Here is a 26596-nt window from a genome sequence, read left to right as displayed (position 1 = left end):
TCTCTAGAGGGCAAATGAAGGAAGTGTTTGCATTGCAGGCGAAGATGTCACTACTTGCCGCGTCCACTGAACCTATTCCGCACAGTTCAAAATTGTGCTTCTTTTGCACTTAAAACCCCTTGCCTCTGCACTTGACATGATTTATTGAACTAGAGAGCCTCCTTCTTCCTGCATTAACCTTGGTTTCCGTGTGTCTCCATCCGCTGTGTCCGGCAGCCTCTTGCTACTTGTGTTGCTCTAAAGGCTTGATCAATATTTCATAAAACACCTTCATTAGTCTCCACTCACACAGAACAAACAGACTAACAGTCTGCTTGTTAAGGAAGCATGGGGCACCTTCGCAATTCTGACTTTAATTTCATCGAAATAATTTCAAATCCATACTTTCAGTTTACTTTTAGTTGACACTATTGCTTTCTTACAAAATTAAAGGGGATTGTTGTAACTATTGTTGCAGGGAGGCATGAAACTGTTCCTGATATTAAGATTTTAAACAGTTTTAAAAGTTAATTGTACATTTTCAATCATAATCTTATAGTTTGAAGTTCTTCCGATGAGACGGCAGAGAACGTCCCCGAGCAACTGAAGCTTTCTTGGGGTGAATGCAGCTTAGCGAAACCCAATGCTGCCCTAGCCCACGTTGCTCTCCACTACCAGTCAGCTGAATGTTTTGTCTTTTTCCTCAAGACAAAACAAATAGAGAAATTCAACTGTACTGGAAATATTTCCGATTTCAAAAAACACAGAGAGTCGACTGACAAATGCTTCTAAACATTTAGATTCTGATGTTTTTCAGATACACTGAATGTTGGGACGCAGATGCCAAAATACGCCTTGTACTGACTTGTACCGTGTGATTTTCAGTAATGTTAGAACTATTGTTACATTTCTGCTGTTTGTGGTTCTGGTTTTCTCTCTTTCTGCAGGGTTGGAAGCAGACTTCACCGTTGTTGATTTGTGTTCTCTCTATGTTTCTTCCTCTCCTGTACTTCCACCTCCTTTAACCTTTTCCCCACCTGTCTCTCTTTCCTTTGTCTCTGTGTCACATTCATTTCAAATAATCCCAAGGCTATTTCCAATAAAGTTTGATATATCAAATGGAGCATCTACTGTGTGTGTTAATTGTACGTAACTCTACTTTTGAATTTTAAAAAGTTACAAAAAGATATCAAAAAAATTTTCTTGCCAAGTTTTGTGGCATGTAGCAAATAGAAATCATTTAGGTAATTCTCACTAAGTTAATACAATAAAAGACTGAGAAAAAAAAAGTATTTATTCAACGTATCTAAATTTCTGATTTCAACTGTATCAAAAGAAAATTATCACGATTTTTCTCAGGTAAAACTATGCGAGTTGTCTTAATTCAGCACTTACACTGCACATTCAGCTTGTAGCGTATGCGGAACTCTGTCTGCAGAGTCGGGTGGCGCACCACACAGGTGAGCATCTTTCCCTGGGCGTAGCTCTGGGGCTTCCACATGTAGTTGACGCGCACCGTGGTGGTGCCGTTGACTTCCTCCTGAGTTTGCTTCTCAGATCGCCCGTACAGCTCGGCCTCCCAGAACACCTCAGCGGCGGGCCGCCCGCGCTCCGCGATGCAGGTGGCCACCAGCGCCTCGTCCCCGCCATCAAGGAGAGCCGCGGGGCCTGCAGACACGTACACCTTGGGCTCCACTGTTTACAGGAGGAGAAGAAAAACAACAACAGCAAAAAACTGAATAGATGATGAACCAATTATTAGTGATCTTTTTGTGTTCATGCATGAATTAGTAATGTCCAGTCACCTTAGTGTACTTAACTGCTAAAAGAGAAAACATTGATTTCCATCTTTCACCCAGAATGCGCACATTAAAAATTGACAAACAGTCTACACAGTCATCTACATTAAGGTGGAGAGTTTCTCACTGTAGACTGACCAGTGATGCAGTTGGGAGCACTTGCAGCAAGAAGTAGACCTGTCACAATAATTTTGCTGGGACATAAATTATCCCAGAATTGACTGCAATAAACAATAATATTGTCGTTTTGAGAGCATTGTTAATAAATAGCATAAAAACGGCATAATAATGCAAGTACACACTCTCAAAGATCAATAAACTAATTTCTAAAGAGCATTTAATTCTGGATCGGGAAGACATTTTAAATATCCAAACTAAATAAACAAACCAAAAACAAATAAAATGGATTATGGTTTTTTGTTTTATATATCAGAAATACTCAAGCTATTTAAAAACTGGTGGCATGACCTTTCCTGTTGTTGTTTTTTTTATTTTAAGTGGTTGAGACTTGGCAGAGAAACCTGAAATAGCTGCTGCGCAAGCTACTCAACAAGTTGTTGCTAGGTAACCAAAGATCGAGTCAATTCAAGGTAGAGCAGCCAAAGCCTTTCCTTTACCTACATTAATACTCTACATATTGAATATTCTATCAGGTGGATCATCTATTGGTATTGATCATGTGTCTTTTGTGAATTATACTGCTATTGATTTACTGTCCATACTCCATCTGTGTGTAATTAACCCTCTTAAACCTGGTAACTTAAGCAATTAGTTAAAAAAAAATTCTGATTCTTTTTAAAATTAAACATTGAAAGTGTTTCATTATAGAAAAGAAACCATTTTGGACTCCCGGGCTTGTTTTCTTGGGCTTGTTTGTACCATTATTAATTCATCAGGCTTTTGTGTTGATGTAGTCGTCATAACTAAAAACACAAAATGTTTACTTGATTGCAGCAAAAAAATTTTAAGGAAAGTAATTTGTTAGAGAAAAATTCTTATTAAAAATGATACATTTGGCGTTAAAGGAACAACCTACACTCAGTGATAAAGCTCCGGAAATCAATAGTTTTTCCAATAATATTCTAACTTTTAGAATGGGACTGTTTAAGTAATTATTAAATTACAACTTCATATTTTTCCAGACTGCACAGGGACTCTGCTTTGTGCTGTTTATTTTCGACTACATTTAACACAACAATCGTCCTCCATTTGACTGTTTCTGCGCTGTGACGATGTTACACCATTTCTCTGAGAATGACCCGACAAGCAGGTCTATGTAGGAGGAACGTGACCAGAATTATGCAACCGCGCTTCTTTTTGTGCAAAGAGCGAACTCAACAACAGTCTCAACAATGCTGTGGACAGAAAGAATGAAAAGAAAAATAAAACAACATACCACACACTGTCAGCAGTGACAGTCGGGAGAGTTAAGGACAAAAAGGAGACAAGAGAAAAAAATGTTTACTGGAGGGGAACCGAAGTAAACAACAGGCCCGGTTAAAAGCAGGTTACAGTGTGCTCTGGTTTATTTTGTCTGCATCGTGTTGCAGTACACCACCTCCTCTTTCGCTGCCTGCTAAATCCTTCAAGCTGTTGGATTAAAAATCTCTCATCTTGCTCCTTATCATCAGCCAAGGAGGAGGTGCAGCAGCAAATTCAGAACAAAAAAAAACAAAACAACTAGCATTACCCCGCTTTTCTTCTTTTCCAAAAATAACCATCCACCTCATGTACCCCTTTAGAAGAGGCGGGGACACTGACCTCCTGGCTCCGCCCTCACATTCTTCACTCACTTCTCTCTGCCCCTCCTTGCAGCCCTCTGACCTTTAAAACAGTAGCTGCTCTATGTTGGCAGGCCAGCCAGCTGAAACATCAGAATAACCAAATCAGACAGACGTGTTCATTTTGGGGGGTGGCGAAGGAAAACCTCTGGATGAGTGGAAAAGTGTTGGGTGGGAAAAGGCCAATAATTTCCCCTCAGCAATATGCCTACAATGACTCTTTTCGATTCACACACAACATCTGATCCCGTTGGGAAACTGCGCTTTTAAAAAAAATGGATGCGTGAAAAAGAAGCAAAACAATAGAAAAGTTTTTATGGCATGTAAGAAAAAACAAACAAACAAACAAAAAACAACTTGATATGCTATAACAAAGCAGCAACGTTTTGCATGCGACATTTTGTCTCGGGGGTCAAATTCAGAATTCTGTTAAGGGAGATCTGAAAGTGCTTTTATTGCAAGCAAATTATACGACACTTAGCTCATTTTGAGCCGACGTAAAATCGCCATTTAAAGACTGAGCAAAGAGTCCAATCATGAAGACGGCGAAGGAGAGAGCGCTTTGGGACGAAAATAGGTTCTCGGCGCTTACACGCCTTGCGAAAACGCAGCGGTAGTTTCCTTATCTGTAAAATCCACTTTCTAAATCTAATTGCATCCTTGTTTTGTTTTCAAGTAACTGAACTGCTCAGTAGATTTCCATTGACCTGCCAGTAGTTAAAAACAAAGGGGTCATTGTAGCTTATTCACTTAGGGTAATATTTTCCTTCCTTCTGCTTACACGAGACGGGTTTTACCGACTAAACCGTTGCCTAAATATTTTTGTCCTTTCTTGTTGTCGACTAGAGGAGAAAAGAAAAGCCAAGCCAGAAGAGCTAATGTATGGGTAAATATTTGTGTCTCTCTCTCATGACATTACTCATATTGGAGATGTTTTTGCGTGGAGAGTGTGACTTCTGAAATGAAGCCAATATCCACTGCACCTGTTAAACATTACAAAGCGTGCCGTGACTTTCGTCCATTACTCAGGGGCTTGGCTGTTCCATGTTGTTACTGTAGTTAATTTGAAAGGAATGAAACTGCAGCCGTGTGCTTTTCACGATCCTCAAAATATAAACAGGAATCAAACACGGAATCTCAGTAGGGGAAATTATAAAAGCAATGGATAGAAAAGGAAGTAAATACAACACACATGGCATAAATCAAGTATCGAAAGGTGTGTTAGAGGTTAAGGGCTTTAACAACAATCCTCTCCTATGTTCATGGTCATATTTAGGAGGTTTCCTTTGTTCTTTATTCCATTTTAAAGTCGATTCAAAAAGTTGCAATTCGTTTGACTTATCTGAATTAGTGGTAGTGGGCACGGAGATGCAGCTAATGAAAATAAGACGTGGGAAGATTTTATTACACTTTTACGAAATTAATACATGATTTTCAATGTTTTTACTCATTAAAGTCAGAAATTTCTGGAATGCATTTGTGTTTGGGTCATAGTTCAATTAGATATCCCTTCAATATTGCTTTAAATACATCAATGTTGAATTAGTAGGAAGTAGAATAGAACCAGTTCATCGGATGACAAATTAATAACTTTGTATTTTTTTGTTTTTCCTGCCTGTATAAACCGTTGTGGTTGTATTCATTACTTTAACGGTGCATACATCAGCATTTTGGAGAGTAAAATATCTGAAAGTAAAACAGTAGCACAGTAACGCTTCTGTCATATTAAAACATGACAGTACTGTATTAAAGTGGACATAGAGTGTATGTACACGTGAAAAATTATAGAAAGTGAGGTAGTTCACAACATTTATGAATTTTTAAGCATATTTGAACGATACTGCTGTTCTGACCCACAAACCTCACCAGTAGGTGGTGGGACTGCACACCAAGTAGCTTGTCTGCCAACCACCAGTAAACTCAAAAAGAAGGCAACATCACATTTGAGTGTTTGGTGGCCACACTGACAGGTATCCAATGGGTTCCTGGTGTCTAAGAAAAGGTGCTAGCTGCTCAGCGAGCTAATCAACATTGCTACCGTACCGTCCACTTCCCATCTTTGTCCAACAAACAGAAAGTGTGGGAAATGGAGGAAGGGGAATGATTTACTATAAAACAGGACACGGATCTCGTTGCTCACCGTGTTGTTGTGAACCCTCTGACTGGTGGGATGCAATCAATTTACCCGAATCCATTCTGAATTGGAAAAAAATGGATTGCAATACATTGATGAATTGATATTTTTATAGCAACCTTTGTTTCTTGTCAGAGATCCAACATTGGATTTAGGTCTGGACTTTCTAGGCCATTCTAACATATGAATATGCCTTGAGCTAAAACATTCCACTGGAGCTCCGGCCGTATGTTTTGAGTTGTTGTCACACTGGAATGTGAAACTATATCCCAGTTGTGAGTCTTTTGCAGCATCTAACAAGTTTTCTTCTCTGTGTTTAGCTCCATCCATCTTCCAGCTTGATTTACACCATGGCTAAAAACACAGAGGTGCTGCTCTCTGCTTACTATTTAAAGTGTAATTAACCCCGAATCTATCTATGTTTTGTTGATAAACTGTCTACATAGGTTATTTGGGGTTCTATCTTTATGTTTCTGTGTAAATTTTGACGTTTTCGTCTAAATTGGTTTAGTTCTGCATAATTTTTTGCCTGACCCCGTCTCAGTGCTGGCCTCCTGAGGTGAACTGAGCAGCTGTTTAAAATGGTTTGGGTTTACATCACACAGCCCCAAACAGTTTCACTTTAAATGACTTCTGAACTGATTGGACTGGGTTTTATTTAAGCTATCAAAGAGTGAAGACATATGCACATCATACAATTCAGATTTTCATTTGCCAGAAATTCTGAAAAGCGAGGTACAAATAATCTTGCAATGCACTGCTGCTGCTGTATCACACAGCTGCAGAGGAATTATGAGCTTCATTATAATGAAAAGAGGAATCTTAAACATATACACGTCAAAACAAACACGAAGGACATAAAAAGGGCGCTTGGGAATATAAACTTACTGTGTTTAACTCTTCAAACTGTGATGTTCCATGTCTGAGAAAATTACCCAGTGGGGTAACCTAATTCCCACACGCTGCATATCAGACTGAAAAGGACACATACTTCCTCTGTAATCACACCCTAATTACATCTGAATTGTAAAGAAGGTGTGTGTTTGAGTATGTGTGTACATGTTTTCCCTATGAGCACAAAAAAATAAAATAAAACAGCCTGAGAATCTGCTCAGAGAAGACAGCAAAGTGTAATTGAGCTCCACGAGGTTCCAGACACTGCGGCTGTTGCAACAATACTTAATGTGCCGCTCATTAGACATCAGAGTCTCCTCCTGTCTCTGGAGGAGGACAAGAAGCTGCAGCCAATACGCAATCTCCTACTCTCAACACCGAGTCACATTTAGAGCTTAAAGCATATGCTGAGTGCAGAGAAAGAAAAGAAGATTAAAAAATGAGTATTCCACACAGAAATATGAGGACACTGCAGTTTAACCTTTAATTAGCAGGAGTTCAACAATAAGATTCTTGGGAAATGTGGTCATTCAGTTCAAATACATTCATATTTAAAATGACTGTATGTTTATATGGTTATGAAGTTATTTCCAACAAAGGGGAGCAAGTATTAAGTAAAGTTAAAAGCACAAAGCGCACTGATCATAGCTTTGTTACCTTGTAATATATATTAAAGCCAATTTATCTTCAAGCACAATAATTAAACAGCCTGAAACTACTCTTTTTAGCCACTGTAAAACATGGTTTTGCTCATTTTAAAAGTGACAAAATGATTTCAAGATGAAAACTATCTTTAGGAGGTGCACGGTTTCTTTTTAAAATAGCTTCTCATCATTGTTTCAGTTGAAAATCAACGATTCAGATCACAAGTGAATTATTTTGTGTCTCTCTAGCGAGATTATCTCTCAATGAACCACATATGGTAATTTGAGTTTGATGTTAAAAATGTTTAAAGAAAATGAAAAGTCAGAAAAGAGCAAATGTTTCTTTTTCCCCTTCCCAAATCTCGATTTTCATCCAAGTTGGTAACATGTAACTGAACGTTATGAGACTCATTTTGTATTACACCCTGCAATTTACTTGTTGCTGCGTCTGATTCAGATTCAGTCTGAAGTTCCTGCATTCTGCTCTTAGGGCAACGGGTCAGACACACCAAAACATTTAAAATGGTGTGTTCAGGCAGCAATGACATACGTTTTTGAATGATTCAAATTTGAGACATTTGAGGTCAAACAAGAGGTGCTTCTCTCAGCTGCAGATTCTTAAGAACAACTGGCATCTTTCCAAGGAGTAGTTTGAATGTTAGGCAGCGGTTAGGGAACGGTTCATTTCTCCAGAGAAAGCGCTTAGCACTCTGTCAAGCTTTGTTCTACCACAACAAACTGCTGTGCTGTGAACAGTTCTGTAAAGTTTTAATCTTAAAAACAAAATACTCCAGATGTATTAGCCGACAGTAATACTGTACGTTACCTGAAACGTTAACAAAGGTCGACGCTTGCGTGTTGCCCAAAGGAAAAGTCGCCACTTTGCAGGTGTATGACCCGATATCAGCAAAACCAACTCCTTCGATGATGATAGTGGCATCCCGTATGGACGGGGAAACAAACGAGATGCGCTTGCCGTATTCCAGGGCGTACGAGGTTCCGTACTCGGGGTTGAACACTGCCAAGGTGATGGGACCCGATGGAAGACGGCGTTCCCAGGAGACCTGAGTCAGACTCAGGTTGGGCTCCACCAGGATCCTGCAGCCAAGCGTGATGTTCTTCCCCAGCACCGCGTTCACTTTGTCAGGGACGACCACCTGGTTACTGCTTACACCTGCTGAATTAAAAAGACATAAAAAAGAATGTTCCGATGTTATTGTCACAGCAGAAACTAAACAGGAAAATTATCTGTCACGGTCTGTTAATGAAGTGGGAAAACACATGTCAAGGAGAGGAACAACAGCCAACAAAAGTTACTTTGCCAAGAACAACGCTTCCCTATTTACTGATGAACTCAACATCACATAATGAGATGAATGTATAGGGCCCTAAGAATTACGTTTTATTATTTTCCTACTTCAGTTTTATTTTGTTCCCAAATTCTACTTTTTTCATTAAAATTTTTCTGATTTAATTTTTTCCCATTTTATTCATATTTATTATCCCAAAAAGTATGTAGTTATGGTGTGAATGAAAAAAGAAATGAACAAATCAATAGACAGACTGCTGTGGTTCAACAGAACATTAGGTTTAAAAGACATTAAACTGTTTCCCCATCATTTTTTTTAGCATTTGTAGGATTTCGCCTTTTTACTTGGATAAAAAGACTATACACCGTTTCTGCCTGCATTGCTAGACTCGGGCATTTATTGTGGCTCTGTTGACCCACAATGCCCTGCGCTGTAGTTCGCTTCCTGCTTTCGGTGCGGTCTTTGGTTCTCTTGCATTCACATATGCATTCAAACTGCTCCAGAGTTCACTGCAACCGAACCGAGTCCTCGGTTTGTAGGCGGACCACAGTTCGCATATTTGGTAAACTGATTGGTTTGAGTCACACCTTCCTAAACTGACCCAACTTTCTAGGCGAACGAACCAGAGTTCAATTAAAGCGGACTAAACAGGGCTGGCGTGAATTTCGTTTTTTAATAGGGAAGAAAATATGCCTTTTAAAACGCCTTAGAGTTAAACACAACACCAAAATACTTATGTAGCTCCCACTTATTCCCCGTTTGCACTGCTTTACCAAAACTGATCGAAGTTTGTTTGCTTTTTTTCCCTCAAAGGAATATCTGATTTGAGGCACAGAGCAATAAGTACCGTCAACTCTGATTTATTTGCATGTTCAAGAGTTAGCAAACATAACTGCCTGAAGCTAGCTACTTCTTCTATAGAGTTGTATATTATCACCGTCAACTGGACTGAGATGTTGCAGCTAGCTAGCTTCCCCTGTGTGTCTTTGAGTAGTCATTGTATCTTTGTGCCTCCAATCATGCTGACAAAACGTTTAAAAACATATTCTCTCATTTATAAAACTTGGTGGCCCTGAAGCTTGAGTTAAGCTACAAGGTATGAATTTACTTTTTGGAGAAGACGTCAGAGTTTGAGAGAGTTTTTCCGCCATGGGTGACTGGTTCATTCTGTCTGTGTTGAAGGGAGAGCCGAACAGACGCACAAGCCGAGCCTGCGTAACCAGGTAAAGGCTGGTACGGGAGCTGCAGCGGCCAAAATACTACTGTACATCTGTAAAATTCCGTGTTTTATTGTGTTTACCTCATCACTGAAATCCAGGGGTCCTAATACTATGTGACTTTCACATCAGGTTCAAATTCACAGCAGCAGCTGCATTCTACAAAAACAAGTTAACTTTCAGCATTTCTGGAGAGATCATCTATGCTAAAACTACAAAGAAAGACACACTAGCTTACCCTCATATAAATAATGCATGCCAAGGATTTTTAGTTTGATTTGCCTTCCCTTGGTAGAAATAACTTCTGTGTTTAATAAATGTCTTTGTTTTCTAATGTAAGACGAAGCAGATTTCTTGTGCGTGACTGTGGGTTCTGCTCTGCCTCTGAAGCTGCACACTTTCACCACGGGGCACTCAGACTGCTCCTCTTGCTAATTGTCAGAGAATCTTATTAACTAGCAGGTACGCTTTTCTGGACAGAGATGAAACAAGGGAAGCAATAGATTAACTTTATTCCTGCTTTTTTATGAGCCCACAAATTTGACTCTGAGCCCACCCCGTAGCTTTTGTTGTCTTGTTTTGAGACACATAAAACAGGCTTTGAACATTAAAGACCATGTCAGTGCTGTACAGAAAGAAATGGAAAATGTGACAATGAATGTGGTTCCAGAGAGTTAAAGGACTGTTACTATCCCAAAGTGTACCAAGTAGCGGTGCACCGATTGCGGTTTTTTGGCCAATCACCGATGTTAAATCTCCAATTTCCTCCTTACTGTGGAAACAGTGGTATTAATTGAACCACCGTGCATCCCCGAATAACCAAACTGTATCCATCAAATTCATCAGAATGCTTTTTTTTGGTTTATTTTCTATGATATAAAACAGCAACCTGAAAATGTGGTATTATGAAAAGTTTAAGAACGATAGCTGTTGCAATCAACATGTAGAGAAGCATAAGAGAAGCCATAAATAAAACGGATTATGAAATCACTGTACAAAATTGCCCTTAAAAAAACCTACTCATCAGAATGGACATTGACGAGCTCATTTTAATTCATCATGCAATTAACTGAATCACTGCGACAGGCTTATGTCCAAGGACTGCACTGAAAATGCATTTTGTTTTTTGGCCTAATAGCTGGTTCTTTTCTGTGAGCAGCATTTTCTCCTTGTGGATGTGTAAGTTTTCCTCCCACGGTCAGAAGACACACACACTCACCCGCACCCACCCCCACACACACACCCCATCACACACAGTCAGGTCAATTACTGTGATTCTAAGGTGTTGTCTATCAGTTTTACGTCAATCGTGTGATGGACTGTAAACCGGAGTGCACGCTGCCTTTTGGCCAGCGTCAGCTTCAATAGCAGCCGGATGCGTAGGAGGTGAAATCAGACTGAAGTTTGCAGTAAAAAAAAAGAAAAAGAAGAAGGATTAAACTTAAATAATGTCACAAAATAAAACCCTGCAGGATTTGAAAATGTCTTTAATGGTTCTCATAATGACCACTTGCAAGTCTGTTGTGTCTAATTGGTCAATAAAAGAGATCACAGCTTTTGAAAATCTGTTTTGGAGTAAGATCTACTTGAACTCTCTTCTGCTTTATGAATGAAATCAAAACTGTTTCTGATTTGATAATCCACATGATGACAGATGTGCTACGTGGTTGTAGCAGGACAAACAAACACTTCCAGCTCGGTGGTGGTATAGGTCGTATCTTGGAAAACTAACCTGAAATAAATCCTAAATTACAGGTCGAGGCAGCTGCTGGGACAAAAAAAGCCATCTCAGTCTGTTTTCTTTCCACTTTTTCTGAGAATGACTCATTGATAGAATCACATATGCTTATTTTTTAAGAGGCAATAATTTACAACACTGTACCCTACTGAGCAGCAGAGTAGACCAGTCTTAAACCTTCATAATAAATGTTTTCTTTTATTAGAAAAAAACCCCCAAAACAGTAAAATATTACCCTGAGCTGATTTTATTTGAAATATTCCAACGTTAAGCTTCCCCAACATGGCTGCAGTCAGAATAAACTAAATTTGGGAGCCGTAAATTTCTACTTTGTACGCCGTCAAAGATGTGATTGGGGTAAAACTTATAAAAGTGGTCCACTAGCGGGTATTTCAAGTCTTTGGCATGGATATGAGTGGTAAACCACAGCAATGCTATCATGGTTTGTGAGCAATATAGCCAAGGAGGCTGACGCTCCCTGAGCTCCATTACGTCCCCTGTAATTTTAGTGATTACGCTCACACTCACACACACACATATAAATGGAGTATTTCTCTCTCTCCCAAAATAAGAAATAAGTGTGTGACCATCTGTGCAAAAGTAGGACCCTGTGTTTGAATAGCTGCTCAAGCTTCAGCATGGGGAAGGCTGTGAGGGGGAGTTTTATTCTCCTGTCCTGAGTACTATCCACATGCTAACATAGATGCACTGATACACTCTTTTCACTTCTGATTACAGAAGTGAAAAAATATCTGAGGTTCAGTATCGGCCGATACATATCCGATTCGATACAGAAAAACAGTGCTGAATTGACTTGACTTTTCTTTTCTTTTTTTATAAAAACAGACATAAATGTACTGAATTATATTTTTTGATAACTCTGCGCCAGTACAAACGTAGTCAAACATATAAAAACAACCCAAATTTTATTTGTTCAATCAGTGCAACAGCAAATGTAAAATAAATAAACTGAAACTGGAATTGACAACAGGTCGACTACCTTGGTCAAACATGTACAAAAATAAACTGCAACAAACCTTCTTTCAAATGGTTTAGAAAGTGCAATTAGGAATTCTATTAAATAATGTAAAGCAAATAAATAAGCATGAGATCACTCAGCGCACAAAGCATAGACTCAGGCTGTGTTCACTCTTCTTTATTTTACAATGAAGAGTAACACAAAGTAGCTCATAACTGTATGGTGGACAAAAAATTTATAATTTAAGAACAACAGTCTGGAAAGCATGAAATGCATATGCCCTATCTACTCGCTAAATAAAAGTTGATGAACATCATAGAAGTGACCTTGATCTTCTAATCAATGTCAGATGTCCCAGGAACAGATGAGGAATGTTTAGAAATGGTTAGATTGTAGAATAATATCAAATTGTCACCTTCCGAAACAATGCCTTAAGTAATTTTTTGCCAAACATAATTTAGGAAAAGACAAAAAAAAAACTTTTGGCTAAAAACTGACGTAGGCCATTAGTTTAGGAAGGTGGAATAGTAAATATAATTGGAGTCTCATTAAAGAATATGACTTAAGTGCTATTCTACCAAGACATGATCATCCACCTTAAGGGAAAAGGCTGACCAAGAACAGCGCAAATCAAAGAAACAGCCAAGACCACCAAAGCATTGGCTGCAAAGAGCCACAGTTTAGGTGTGAGAATCTGCTGACAAATCAATGTTTAGTCGTGCATTTCACGACTAAACATTAGTTGTGAAATGCTGTACGCCAATTAGGGGCCAAGGCAAATGTGTGGAAGACCCGACAGAAACTTTTCACTGGACATCAACCACAATGCACTGCCTCCTTGGTGACTCATGCTGTCATGTTGGGCAAATGCTTTTGTTCAGAGCTGATGGGAAGATGGATGGCGCTAAGTAGAGGGTAATACTGAAAGAAAACTTCACAAGACTTCAGAGTGGGACAGAGAATCAGCTCTGTCCCATAAACAAACATTAGTTAAGGTGTATTAGAATGGCTCAGTCAAAGTCTAGGCCTAACTCTAATTAAGAAAATCAGTGGAAAAACTTGAAAATTGCTTAGCTTGAACTGCTTTGCAAAGAAGAATGGGCAAAAGTCTTCTAAATATGAAAATTGTAGCTGCAATTGCAGCAAAAGTTAGTTTTATAAAGCACACATTAAAGTTTTTTAATAGCAAAAAGTTCTGAAAATCATACATTAAGGTTGTAACGTGACAAAACGTGCAAGACATGTATAGTTCTGCTACGAACTGCACTAACACATGTTAACACATTTCCCTCAGAAAAATAAACCAGTCTTGCCTTATTTGTCATCCACTTGAACAGACATTTGCAAAAGTCACTTTGGATTCTAACATTTCACCACAATAGTTTAGACACGAATAAACGTCTATTCCCTGCATTTGATTCATGACCTGGTCTAAAAAAAAAAAAAAGACCTATTGGTGCTATAATCTGTTTTCCAGTGCATGTGTTGCCCTCTGTTTGCATTGCTTCTGTCATAGTCACCAGGGTGCATTGCAGTGGGGGGGAGTCAGGGGCCGTCGAGGTCAGAGCATTTTCTACCTCATGGTCATCTGAGCTGACACAACAACTGTTTGCTGTCACACTATTTGTTCAACTTTGTTATTTTAGTTGAAAAAAACCCGGCAAAGCTTTGAAACAATGCCAACAGCTGTACAGCCATATAGATTTACAATGTGTCTATAACAGGACAGATGGATAAAAATGTTTGCTCCTGTAGTAAAGCGTCATGTTTGGCATGCGCGACATCGCACTGATGCCTGCGGACACGTGTGCTGAGACCAGGCTTCTCCGTAGCGTGCCCTACATAGTGGAGCTACCTGACACGCCGCTCCAACTGTTCACCGTACGACAAGCGGCGTTGGTTTCGGTGTGTCGGCTTTCGAGGCCTGTCAAAGTGCAAGGAGAAACTAGACTCTGTGCGTGCTATGCGCTGTTTGTTTTACAGTAAAGCATTGGGAAGTAACGAGACCAAGGAAAAGGGACTCCACCCTTTACCATTAGTTGAGGCGGTAGACAGATGGCTGCTGCATGGGATACCTTCAGCCAGGAGGAGAGTTGGAGGGGGGAAAACTTGGCATTGCTCTGCCGCAAGAACACAGTCGGGCCTCATAAACTAGAGCACTGTGACATATTATCTAAAATACTGCAGGCAAATGAAATCTAAGCAGCATGCTAAACAAAGCTGTCATTTAGTTTCATCAGAGGAATAGGCATACCACTGAGGTACAGTTCACAAGTGTCACAGGATTTATTACTAGTGATCCATCTTGTCAAGTAAACACAAAAGTTCAGATCTTTATAAAAAATAAACAAGACAAAAAAAAAAAGGATCTTGACAGTTGACACGTTTGATGTTGGGTTATGATGAAAAAGAAGAGCCCCAACCTGAAAAATCTATCATGACTAATAAGAAATTGGCTGGACTTTTACCCTCTCTTCGGCGAGAAACCCGAGGAAAGAATGAACTCATGGGCAGGAAATGCTTGCTCTTTGAAGAAAATGCTTCATATTTGTTTCTTTCCCTTCTGACATCACTAATTGCGACAAGCTGCTCGACAGACACGAGAGGTAAAATCGAAACCTTCCTTTTTGCCTGGCAACCGGTTCAAACATTCCCCCCTTTGGCCCACTTGATGAGCCAAGGCCGAGACCTGACCCGGCTTCGGCCCTGACCTCCCCAGGAGAGGGGCCGTCTTCTGGCCAATGCGAAGACCCGCGGAGCATGTCAGAACCGCGAGAGACGCCGGGGGACGAGAGTGGGGATTCACAGGGATTCACTCACAAGCAGTTAACAAAACACACAATATGTCATGTTCATATAGACAAACTCCATGCATAGATTATCATGTCAAACAGCACTCACAAGGGACTAATCTAAAGACCTCACAGGAGAAGAATGCAGACATGAGATCGGTGCAAGAGAGAGTGTGGTTTTAGGACCAAAAGCAAAAGGAAACTGAGTTGAGTAAAGAATGGATAAGGACAAAAAAAAGCAAGAACTAGGTCAGGTATGGACAAAGTACGGAAACAAATTGACAGGAAGATAACTCCGCAACACGCAGAGCTACGCAAGGGCCAAAAAATGTGCCTGGCCTGGCCGATCATTTCTACATATGTACAGAAATAAATACAATATGTTGGAGGGCCTCGCCGATTTGAGGAGAACTGAGATCGCAATCTTCTGTTTCTGCAACTTATTGTGTTGTTAAATGACACAAGTTGTTTACGAGATGATTTAAATTGGTTTATCTGGAAAGAGTTTTTGGGACGTTACCGTAAGTCGTAGTCTGAAGGCTTTGAATGATGAAGTAGCTTTTCCAAAAGTTAGGTTTGAAACAAATGGTTTTTTAATGCACCCAAGTCTGGGGAAGAAGCCCCAGACTTGGGTGCACATGAAGACTATTAATGGTGTCTTTCCAGGGAGTGAAGCCATTTCTCAGTATTTTTTACAAACTAAAATCTGTGCCTCTGCAACCCATTTGCTTTAATGGCAGATTTCAAATTTCTGTTTCACACACTGATGCTTAGGAGAACAATTCAGGCTCTGTCCCCAAGGAGACGATTTCAGGAGTATCCGTAAAAGCTTTTTGTTGTTTACCCACACAGATTTGACTTTTTGGGAAACCAGAAGCAAACCCAGTTTTTGAAACTGGGTTCCAGAGTGGATTCATTTCAGAACGCCGTTTTCATGTTGAATTTCCATAATGAAAGAAAGGAAAGAAAAAAGAAAGAAGGGATGTATGGCAAGAAAGGAAGAACAGAAGGAAGGAAAGACATAAAAAAAAAAGGTAAAAGAAAGGACATGGTGAAGGGTAAAGTGAAAGACAGAAAAACAAGGGGGAAGAAGTAAAGGCCAAAGGAAGAAAGGACATGACCAAGGAAAGAAAGAAGGAAGGACACAATGGAGGCATGGATGAGGAAGGGAAAACATTTCAACAAGGCATAGGGATTAAAAACTGTAAGAAACAGAAATATTTTCTGTTCTTATTTTCTTTTGATGATGTTGTAGCTCCATGTCTCTCTGTCCTTCTTGTGTCTCACTGACGAATACCAAACATGGCGCTATTTGTTGTTTGTGTCGTTCTCTGACAGTATTGCACCGCCACCGATTTCCCCAGCATACCTACATCATTCGCTGTGGCGCCTTAACCTGCTGCGTGAACGCACATATTTTTTATTGTTTACAAAAGTTTACTGTGCTCATCTCCATGCACACAGAGCCTCAATTAAGTCTAAATCGTGACATTGTGACTCTTTGTTCCACCTAGTCTCCTGTAGAGATCTATTGTTACTCAGCTTGAACATCTTGAACCAGCAAGATGTTAGGCTAACAGAGGACTACATCCACTGTTAGCCTAAAACAGAGAAGCACCAAAGAGAGATACAAATGTTCCTGGATTGGTTTGATAAGTGATCTATTGGTGAAAAACTGAAATATGCGTCTCCACTATTCATTAAATGAATCAGAAGTAAAGTGCCATCATTTTCAGTCTGAAGCTGAATAAACTTTGCATATACTTTGGCTAACTTTTTGAGATTAATGAATGTAGAGATCGACAGAAACGACAACTACAAGCTCTGTTGGATAAATGGGATTTATCTTGTAATTCCTTCACTTTAGGGTCTACAGTCCTAAGAAATTACATACTAAATTGGCAGGTCAAACTTCAAAGAAAGCCAGAAATCACTTTCAGCCAGGAAATTGTGATTGTTGTATCTATAGTCCTTGTTACACTGTCTTTACACAGCACAGCAAGAAACAAGAAAAGAAAAAACATCCCTACCTGAGACAAGCTTTGTAAAAACAAAAAAAAGACTTACTTAACTCTCCTTTTTCCAACACATTTGTATGTTTTCTTGGTTTTGGAATTAAGTAAAACATACAGTACATGTTGTGTGCTTCTTAAAAACATTATTCAGGGAGGGTTACAATAGTCGTTCAATAAAATTGTTCCTTTATAGACCTTAACATAAAAATGTCTGTGGCATTGGTTAGCCTCCTTAACATCAATGCTGTTAGCAAACAAATCCTAAATTTGCTATAAAATTTTTTAAAGAGAAACCTGACATTTGGTATGAATATGTTGCATATTTTTGAAAAACAAAAAAAGAATAAAATTTTTATAAAATACTGGGCATTTCTATTCAAACTGAAAGTTCTGTGTTGTATAGGATAACACTTCTTAAGTCTTAACGTTGGAAATACATCGAGTTTTCGCTGCATCATCTCCTCAGTACCTCTAAAGTATGAATGAATGCTTTAATGATGCTCTGACTCAGCTTAATCAGTGAACTTCCAGCATGTCAACTGTGTAGTATAGTTTACTTTACAATTAATGCTTGAAGGTTACCGTGGTTAAGTACAGATCTGCTGCTAAACCTTAATCAACTATAAACTATGGAATCAACAAACAATGAAACAAAAACTGGAATCGGTTTCGTATGGGCAGATTCCATAGCTTCACAATAATGCCTACTTATTGTGAAGGGCTAACTTTTTTTCCCCCCGAGTTAGTCCTTCCGACAGTTTTAAGGACGCCCTGATTATTGGGTTGGCTCTAAAGATAATCTTATGAGATATTAATGCTGTGTATGATGTGATAAGAGTGATCGAATCCGCTCAGAAAGATGTCGGGATCGCTCCGCTCTAAAATTGGGGATATTTAACAAGTTGGATTATTTTGACCAGATATTGCAGTGTGTGGTGTTCCTTGAGGACAAATGAGAACACAGCTTGTTGAATGTGACTTGTAGCCAATCAGAAAGTGAAAAAGGAAGACACAGCAGACAAAATAACTTCCATGGCAACCAAAAAAGTCCAGGAATTCCCTCAGTGCATTATAAGCCTGGTGGGCCACCAGACTTCACTTGTGCCCCCACCAGGCTAAGCATGGATAGTTTGTTTATTATAGGCTCTTTTGTACGCCAGTACCAGTGATAGAAAAGATGGGTTAAAAAATCTCTTTGGTGACAGGATTGGAAGAGCAATGGCAACATAGTATGGCCAGTATGTGAACACATAGTGAGACTGAGGACTGTGTCGTTTTTTATTCACCGAAACTCCGTAACCACTGCCTATCTTTACCAGTCTATTGACACTTTGATTAGAATTAAACAACTGAAGTGAAACTGGTCTTCCAATAACACATAACTACATTTTCAAATTTCCTGTCAACTTTAAACATTTTCTAACTCAAAAGGCTATTGGATGACTGTCCTAAACCAGGCCATACTGGACTTATGAAATAAGACAGTTCTAATGGTTCCCGCGCTACTGATTCCCAAAACTATGCTAATGTAACCGACTTGTTGCTCCAAAGTTAGCAAAGGCAAAGGTAAGGTAGACTAAAGTCAATAGTTCAGCATATAGTCATTGTAAAAAAAAGAAAGCAAAGAAAAAAGCTTTTACAAATTGTACATGGAGTGGTATTTTTAAGAACATTATTTTCACACACACATATCCATTTTTGCTTTATCAGTAGATCTGAATAACTTCACAATTTGGTAAAGGCTAGATCATTTAAATGTTAAAACTTTAGAAGGCATGAGAATTATACTTTCTTTTCCCACCACTATGACTGGCTTCTTTGAATGCATCAGCCAGGCCAACATGACACAACGACTAACACAAGCCTCACAGACCTCCACTTTTGTAAGGCCGTTAACTCCAACGATCAGTCAAAAACAGGACAGGCCAAGTGGTGAATTGGATGTTTTATAGCATGCCTTTATTGTGAGAAATATTTGTGCAGGGTGAAGAAAACATTAGTCTCCACACCAGCTCTCGTCTACCCCCTTCCTTCCTTGCATTGTATTTTGCGAGGGTGTGAGGTTCTTTAGAGAGCTAATTGATGGTGAAGACAAACACAGGCTGACAGGCCTTTAAATAAGGGGCAGGCGGGCCTCTTTCACATGTCACTGTCCTCTTCAAAAACCTTTCTCTCTTTGCCCCCCCTGTCGCGATTTGGACTTAGGTGCCCTTCTCATCTAAGTCACATTTGATTAAAAAATCGGAGCTTAAAAGCAAAAAAAAAAAAGATCAATAATGTTGGTATAGACAGAAACCTCTCAGAGTCAAACTATAACTCTGCTGTAGGACGTAGGAAGGACAATGTCTGCCACTGTGTACCAAAGGAACACAAACAGGCCTTTAGCATCCTGTCTTAGAGTGGGATTTGTTATTGTTTGTTGTGTGTGGGGGCCTGGGGTTTTTAGTATGTCCACACAGCTCTGCGGCTCAGGAGGTGGGCGACAATGTTATTTTTCCATGCATGCGTGAAACAAAGGAACAATTTGGAAACGTCAGAGATGGCAACAAAAATCACAGAATGTCTATGTGCTGTGAAAAGTCTTTGCCTTTTTTTCTAAAATATAATTGCACTTTATATGAAATCACATGGATATGGCAGCTGTTTAGGCGTTTTTGCTAAATTCTGTTGATCTTAAAAGACCTTTTGCCACGAAGCTACACAAATGTGTGACCTTTTTAACTTAAAACAGAGCACTTCGAACCATATTTTTTTATTATCTAAATTGTAGCAAATCTAGAGTAGAAAATATTATGAGTGGTCCATCATAATTAAACAATGTACCTTGAAACAGTGTTGAGTAAATGTAAGTAGAGTAACGGTACCTCTTTGTAATTTTTCACCTTGAAAAACTGAATACAGGTGTTTTTCTTTGACAGTATTTTATAGTCTCCTATTAATAGACTTGCAGGACAGCGCTAACATCTAGTAACAAAACATTACAACCATATATAGCATAGAGGTGGATGAGGCAACGTTTGCAAACACTTCCCCATAAAACCAGATTACACAAACACGGCACACGAAACAAACTTTGTCTAGGTTGTTATCATAAAACCACACTGGGTAAACAGGAACTGAAAACATTGCAAAGCTTGAGCATAATTATTTTCTTCTTGTCTGGGGACATAACCATAAGTTTGGCCATAAGGAATATCTTTTTTTAAACATATACTAAAAATGTCTTTGATAGATTTATATTAGCGCTGAACAATATATCAAATGTCTAAATGTATTGTGGAATCAGTAAAGTGCAAAAAAGTAAAATTTAGAAGACTAACATAGGCTAACATCGTCCAAGTGTAGTATTCATATTTTGAATTATGCTAGAGCTACCTGAGGTAAGCCAATGTGTTGTTTTTACATGTTAGACCAAGGTTGTGAAGCTGTTGGTGTATCTTAAGTCTGCTGTACTGGTGCAGAGTTATCAAACACATTAGTAATTCAGCACATTTATGTCAGTGAATTAATTGACTTAAGAAATATCTTAAGTCAAGCTCTGTTTTTCTGTATTGGATCAGTTTGGGATAATATTAAACCTGAAAAGTGAAGTGAAAAAAGTGGATCAGTGAATCCCTAAAGCTAATCAGGAACGGACTACAATATAGGAATAGACCTATAAATATTTAATTTTGGAATTCCATAACTTCCAGACTCAGTTCTGAATCATGTTTTAACATTTCAAACAGTAAATACAACATTTAATAGTGGCTTAAATTCTGCAAAACCCATAGACTGTAAGAAGATGGATGGACGCATTAACAAAATGTAGGCATGGATGGGTGAAATTATGGTATTTACTATGAGTTACCTGTTTGAGTTTAGAGTTTCAGCCAGCATCAAGATACTAGAACTGTTTTAAAGGTTCACCTTAAAATTACAACTTCAAAACAGCTTGTAATGTAATTAGCTAACATGTGGCTACTCATTTGTTAAATTCATCCATGAGGTCAAACACAGAATGCTTACTATTATGAGTATAGTCTTTTAAATTAGTATTGCGTACATTAAAAGATTATGTAAATGTCTTTTCGTTTTATCTAAGCTTTTAATCTCGAGTCGATCACGCAACTTCCTGTCTTTACTGCATATAAGCAGCAAGAAGAAAACACAGGCTTCTTAATTCTCAAAAGAAAACCAAGCCATAAAACCAACCAAAATCCCATTTTTCATCCTATCCATGCTTTGTCCCTCTAAATATTCTCACTAAAAAGATATGTAAGGCCAAGCATAGTGATCATTCAGTGATACAGTGAACAGTGGACTAAACACAGAGCCCACTGTCCTCCTCGGGAACTAAATAGACTACTGTAATTTTATTAGACTGCTGTAAAATAGTGAAAACACAGCTTCCCACATTATGCAGGGACAGAAATGGGAAATTGAAGTATTTTTGTTTTTTTAAATGATTAGCAAGATTTGAAAGATTGCCCAAATTTTTGGACAGTCTTGTCAAGGGGTTAATATAGTGTCAATAAACTAATATTTGATAATGTGGTTCGAAAGATTTATAGTAGTGATGTTGCTTAATGCAAAGCTTTTTTACAATAATAACCACAGAGCACACCACTTCATAGGAAACTTAACTGGAATCTGATTTATAAGAAGCATTTATAAATAAGACACAGAGCTTGAAACAGGAAAGTAGCCACTTTGGCATAACAACAAAAAATATATGAGATAGAAATTCAATTAAACCCGAATCAGCCAAGAAACGATCTATTTTTTATGCAAACAGCATCAGGGTTTTTTTTTTTTTGGGAGTGTTGAATCATCAGCACATTAGCAGTAACCACTTCTCAACAGAGGACGGAAATGAAGCAAACTATGAAAAACCTAGCTGCTTTCAGCAGTCGATAGAAACAGGATGCAGGTTGGTCAGTGTGGCATCGCCAACATTATCATGGTCAAAGGAAGTTAATTTTCTCAGCCACCCACCTTTCCAGACGCATGCAGAACTCTCAGTCTTTTTAAGTCAGATATCAAAGAGCTAACCTCGATTCACGTCTACCACCTACTTTGAACAGAGTACAGTACCCAGGTCCATCCAGATGTGTTTAAACTGAAACACAACCATTGTGATTTCACAGGAACAACATTTCTTCAGCTATTCTTTAATGTTAATTCACTGCAGTCTGACATTATTTTTGATAATTGGGGCCTGCCATGCAAAGCAATGGCAGGAACCTATTACTATTGTCGGAGAGAAGCGTCTCTTTATTTATTTTTCTTCCGTAACCGTTAATGCGGCTCATACCGCTGGGTGCACACCTACAAATGAGGTATCAAAACGTGCAGAAAATTCACGCCATGATTGCTATTACTTTTGGTGGGATTTGGGCTTAACGTGGCGACATAATTCGCAAAAAACTACGAAAAAAATCCCATTATAAGTCAATGGGAAAAATCCTAGAAATACCCTATTTTTGAGGATTTGCTGTGTCGTCACAAATTCACCTAGAAATGCCATTCAAATTTCATTTTGTAGATACGTCTGTGATCTCTTCGAAAGTGAAGACGGCTCGTCGATACCAGTTACGGTTTGTCCACAATTTGCCTCTAAGCGACCCAAAGTTTCTCATTTTTGGTCATATTAGAGTGACAGCCGACCTCGGATCAGATATGGGCACAACATTTCTTTCTCTCATCACTGTAAATGCTCTGAGTGAGGTACAGATATGAATCTCGGGACTATCGCAGAAGACACATTGAACTGTCATACGCTTAAAACGCTTTTCGAATATGTATTACGGTTCCCGAACAAGAAGGATTTGTTTCCAATGCTTTTTTTCAGTAAAGTGTGTTTGCTCAAACACACTTGTGTGTTTGAGAGCTCACAGCTCAGAGCTCACACCTGCTGAGACCATTATTTGCCATAGCAACGGAACTCAAGAGGCTATTGGCTGGTGATTTGGACTACAAAAACGCATCACTGTAGTTCTATCTATCCTCAGTTGAAACAGATCAGGACTGAGAACTGGCCTTTACAACTACTTGCTGCTTTGGGCTGTATATAACTGATTTAACTCAGTAACTGTTACACATGGGATTAGTTTGGAACTTTAAAATTAAGCATATTGAAAATTTCACAATAAAAGCCCTGAATATTTTTACATGACGTAATTGCTCTTTTTTGGCTTTATTTGACTTTTTCATCCAAAGCACTGTTACACATGGTATTAGTTTGGCCCTTTAAAATGAAGCTTAACAAAAATTTCAAAATAAAAGCCTTGAATATTTTACATGACGTAATTGCTCTTTTTGGCCGTATATGACTTTTTCATCCGAAGCAATGTTACACATGGGATTAGTTCGGAACTTTAAAATGGAGCTTAATAATAATTTCAAAATAAAAGCCTTGAATATTTTACATGACGTCATTGCTCTTTTTGGCCGTATGACTTTTTCATCCAAAGCAATGTTACACATGGGATTAGTTCGGAACTTTAAAATGGAGCATAATAATAATTTCAAAATAAAAGCCTTGAATATTTTTACATCAGGTAATTGCTGTTTTTGGCTTTATGTGACTTTTTCATCCAAAGCACTGTTACACGTGGTAGTAGTTTGGCCCTTTAAAATGAAGCTTAACAAAAATTTCAAAATAAAAGCCTTGAATATTTTTACATGACGTAATTGCTCTTTTTGGCTTTATTTGACTTTTTCATCCAAAGCACTGTTACACATGGTATTAGTTTGGCCCTTTGAAATGAATATTAACAAAAATTTCAAAATAAAAGCCTTGAATATTTTTACATCATGTAATTGCTCTTTTTGGCTTTATTTGACTTTTTCATCCAAAGCACTGTTACACGTGGTATTAGTTTGGCCCTTTGAAATGAAGCTTAACAAAAGTTTCAAAATAAAAGCCTTGAATATTTTTACATGACGTAATTGCTCTTTTTGGCTTTATTTGACTTTTTCATCCAAAGCACTCTTACAGGTGGTATTAGTTTGGCCCTTTGAAATGAATATTAACAAAAATTTCAAAATAAAAGCCTTGAATATTTTTACATCATGTAATTGCTCTTTTTGGCTTTATTTGACTTTTTCATCCAAAGCACTGTTACACGTGGTATTAGTTTGGCCCTTTGAAATGAAGCTTAACAAAAGTTTCAAAATAAAAGCCTTGAATATTTTTACATGACGTAATTGCTCTTTTTGGCTTTATTTGACTTTTTCATCCAAAGCACTGTTACACGTGGTATTAGTTTGGCCCTTTGAAATGAAGCTTAACAAAAGTTTCAAAATAAAAGCCTTGAATATTTTTACATGACGTAATTGCTCTTTTTGGCTTTATTTGACTTTTTCATCCAAAGCACTCTTACAGGTGGTATTAGTTTGGCCCTTTAAAATGAAGCATACTGAAAATTTCAAAATAAAAGCCTTGAATATTTTACATGAAGTAATTGGTCTTTTTGGCCGTATATGACTTTTTCATCCAAAGCAATGTTACACATGGGATTAGTTCGGAACTTTAAAATTAAGCATACTGAAAATTTCAAAATAAAAGCCTTGAATACTTTTACATCAGCTACTTGTGTTTTGAGCATTATATAACTATTTTAACCCAAGGACTATTACGCATGGGATTAGTTTGGCCCTTTGAAATGAAGCATACTGAAACTTCCAAAATAAAAGCCTCGACAACATTTTAAATCGTACCGAACGGTGCACGTCCGCCTCGCTTAACGTTCTTGCGGTTCTCCGCGTGCCACTGCTTACGTCGCGGCGTTCTTTGGCGTCGACGCCGATTTGTGGCGCGACGACGCCGGGCCCGAACCCCACGGGCGCGCCTTGGCAGGCCCCGGCTAAATTTCTTCCGAAATTTTCTAGTTTTCCATCTATTATGTCTAGACTTCAGAGTGGATATCCAGCTTTTTTGCCATGTCTCCTCCTATATCTGACCACAGATGTTTAAAACTAATATAAAACTTGACCAGTAGTCAAGTTTGTAGTTGGATTTCTGCCTTGAAACTCAACTTGAATCAGGGCTTCCCTATAAGCCTGGCTTTACTTGCCCCCTGGTGCCCTACCAAAAGGCTCAGCTAGATTTCTGTGGGAAACCCTGTGAATCATTTTAATTTAAAAAAAGAATACATTGAAATGCATAAATACAATTTAATTGTTAATCGTCTACCAGGTCTGGGACATGGGGGAAGGTGGAATTGCCTTTCAATAAACTACCCTGTTGTGTGACATGTACTGCAATCAGTGCAATGTCTGATATTCCAACACTCTTTTAGAGCCACAAAACAAACTGGACAGTTGTTTTGCTGCAATCCAAGTAGAGGCAAAAAAATAGAACTCCAAATTTTGCCAGAAGTGTGCAGGACTCTATGTTATAGCAGCCAGGCAAGTTGAAAAAGAGGACAGCAGAGAAATGTCTTCCACTTTCCTTTATAAATATTTAACAGAAATGAAAACTGCAGTTTATTTGTTCTCCCTGTAAAACACTTTGATCAGGAGGGGGAAATGTATTCAGATTCAGTCTGTCTGAAAACAAGATTACTGGGAAACTTGCAAAATGAACTCAGAGTACAGTTGGTAAAAAAAAAAAAGTTCTGCAATCCAGGTGTGTAAGGTCGAGCTGCAACTTTTAATGCAACATATGCATCTGAGCTTAGATCTGTTAAACAACTCACATTGGCGAAGGTCTTTTCGGACAATATGTGCGATATGGATAATTCCACGTCACATTCACATTTTACAACCTTCTCATAATTGCACTTGCAGTCTTATTTATAGTTTTCTGATTTATAGTTTCAGTTGTGCCATAATATCAGCGCACTTTGTGTTTTTTGCTGCTAGGTTCAGTTGTGTGTCAAACAATAACACTTGTTTGTTATGCGCATAATAGATTTGATCCAACATGACCATAAACTAAGAAGTTTTTTTTCTAGAAAAGTGGCGGTGAGAAATTAAGCCACTGAAGAATAACAAGCCCTACTCAGTTGCATTACCACAACAATCCTGAGACTTTAAATTCTTACTGAAGAAACACACAAAGTTGGCTGGTTTCAGTATCAGCACGTTGGATAAAAATAAAACCAAAAGACACGCAGAGAAGTAAAAAGTTTATAAAGAGACACTAATTTCTAAGTAACTTTTGAGCAGAAATCCAGGTAGTTTTAAGTCAATAATTCCTCAATATGAAATGAAATGAAAAAGTACTATTTCTACTGGAAGATTATTTCACTTACAACATGGGGAATTGTCTTGTTTTAAGTGAAATAATCTGCCAGTACTTTTTCATTAATATTAAAGAATTATTG

At 38.4% G+C, this 26596-nt stretch overlaps 1 protein-coding gene across 2 annotated transcripts in view; it reads right to left on the bottom strand.

Moving 5' to 3' along the window:
- Window positions 1-26596, bottom strand: part of LOC102226791 (nectin-3-like protein) — a 49341-nt gene that overhangs the window by 12622 nt on the left and 10123 nt on the right. The window contains exons 2-3 of one of the 2 annotated variants that reach the window (XM_014474177.2): window positions 8058-8408; window positions 1375-1674 (exon numbers count right to left, since the gene is read on the bottom strand). In XM_014474177.2, coding sequence (XP_014329663.1) covers window positions 1375-1674; window positions 8058-8408 — 651 coding nt within the window. The remainder of the gene's footprint in view (window positions 1-1374; window positions 1675-8057; window positions 8409-26596) is intronic. The other variant, XM_023351536.1, reaches the window with a different exon arrangement.

This window comes from Xiphophorus maculatus, chromosome 18, assembly GCF_002775205.1.
Source record: "Xiphophorus maculatus strain JP 163 A chromosome 18, X_maculatus-5.0-male, whole genome shotgun sequence".
Classification (NCBI taxonomy): domain Eukaryota; kingdom Metazoa; phylum Chordata; class Actinopteri; order Cyprinodontiformes; family Poeciliidae; genus Xiphophorus; species Xiphophorus maculatus.
Note: the sequence above shows the minus strand (reverse complement) of the source record. Positions and strands in the feature narration are given on the sequence as shown.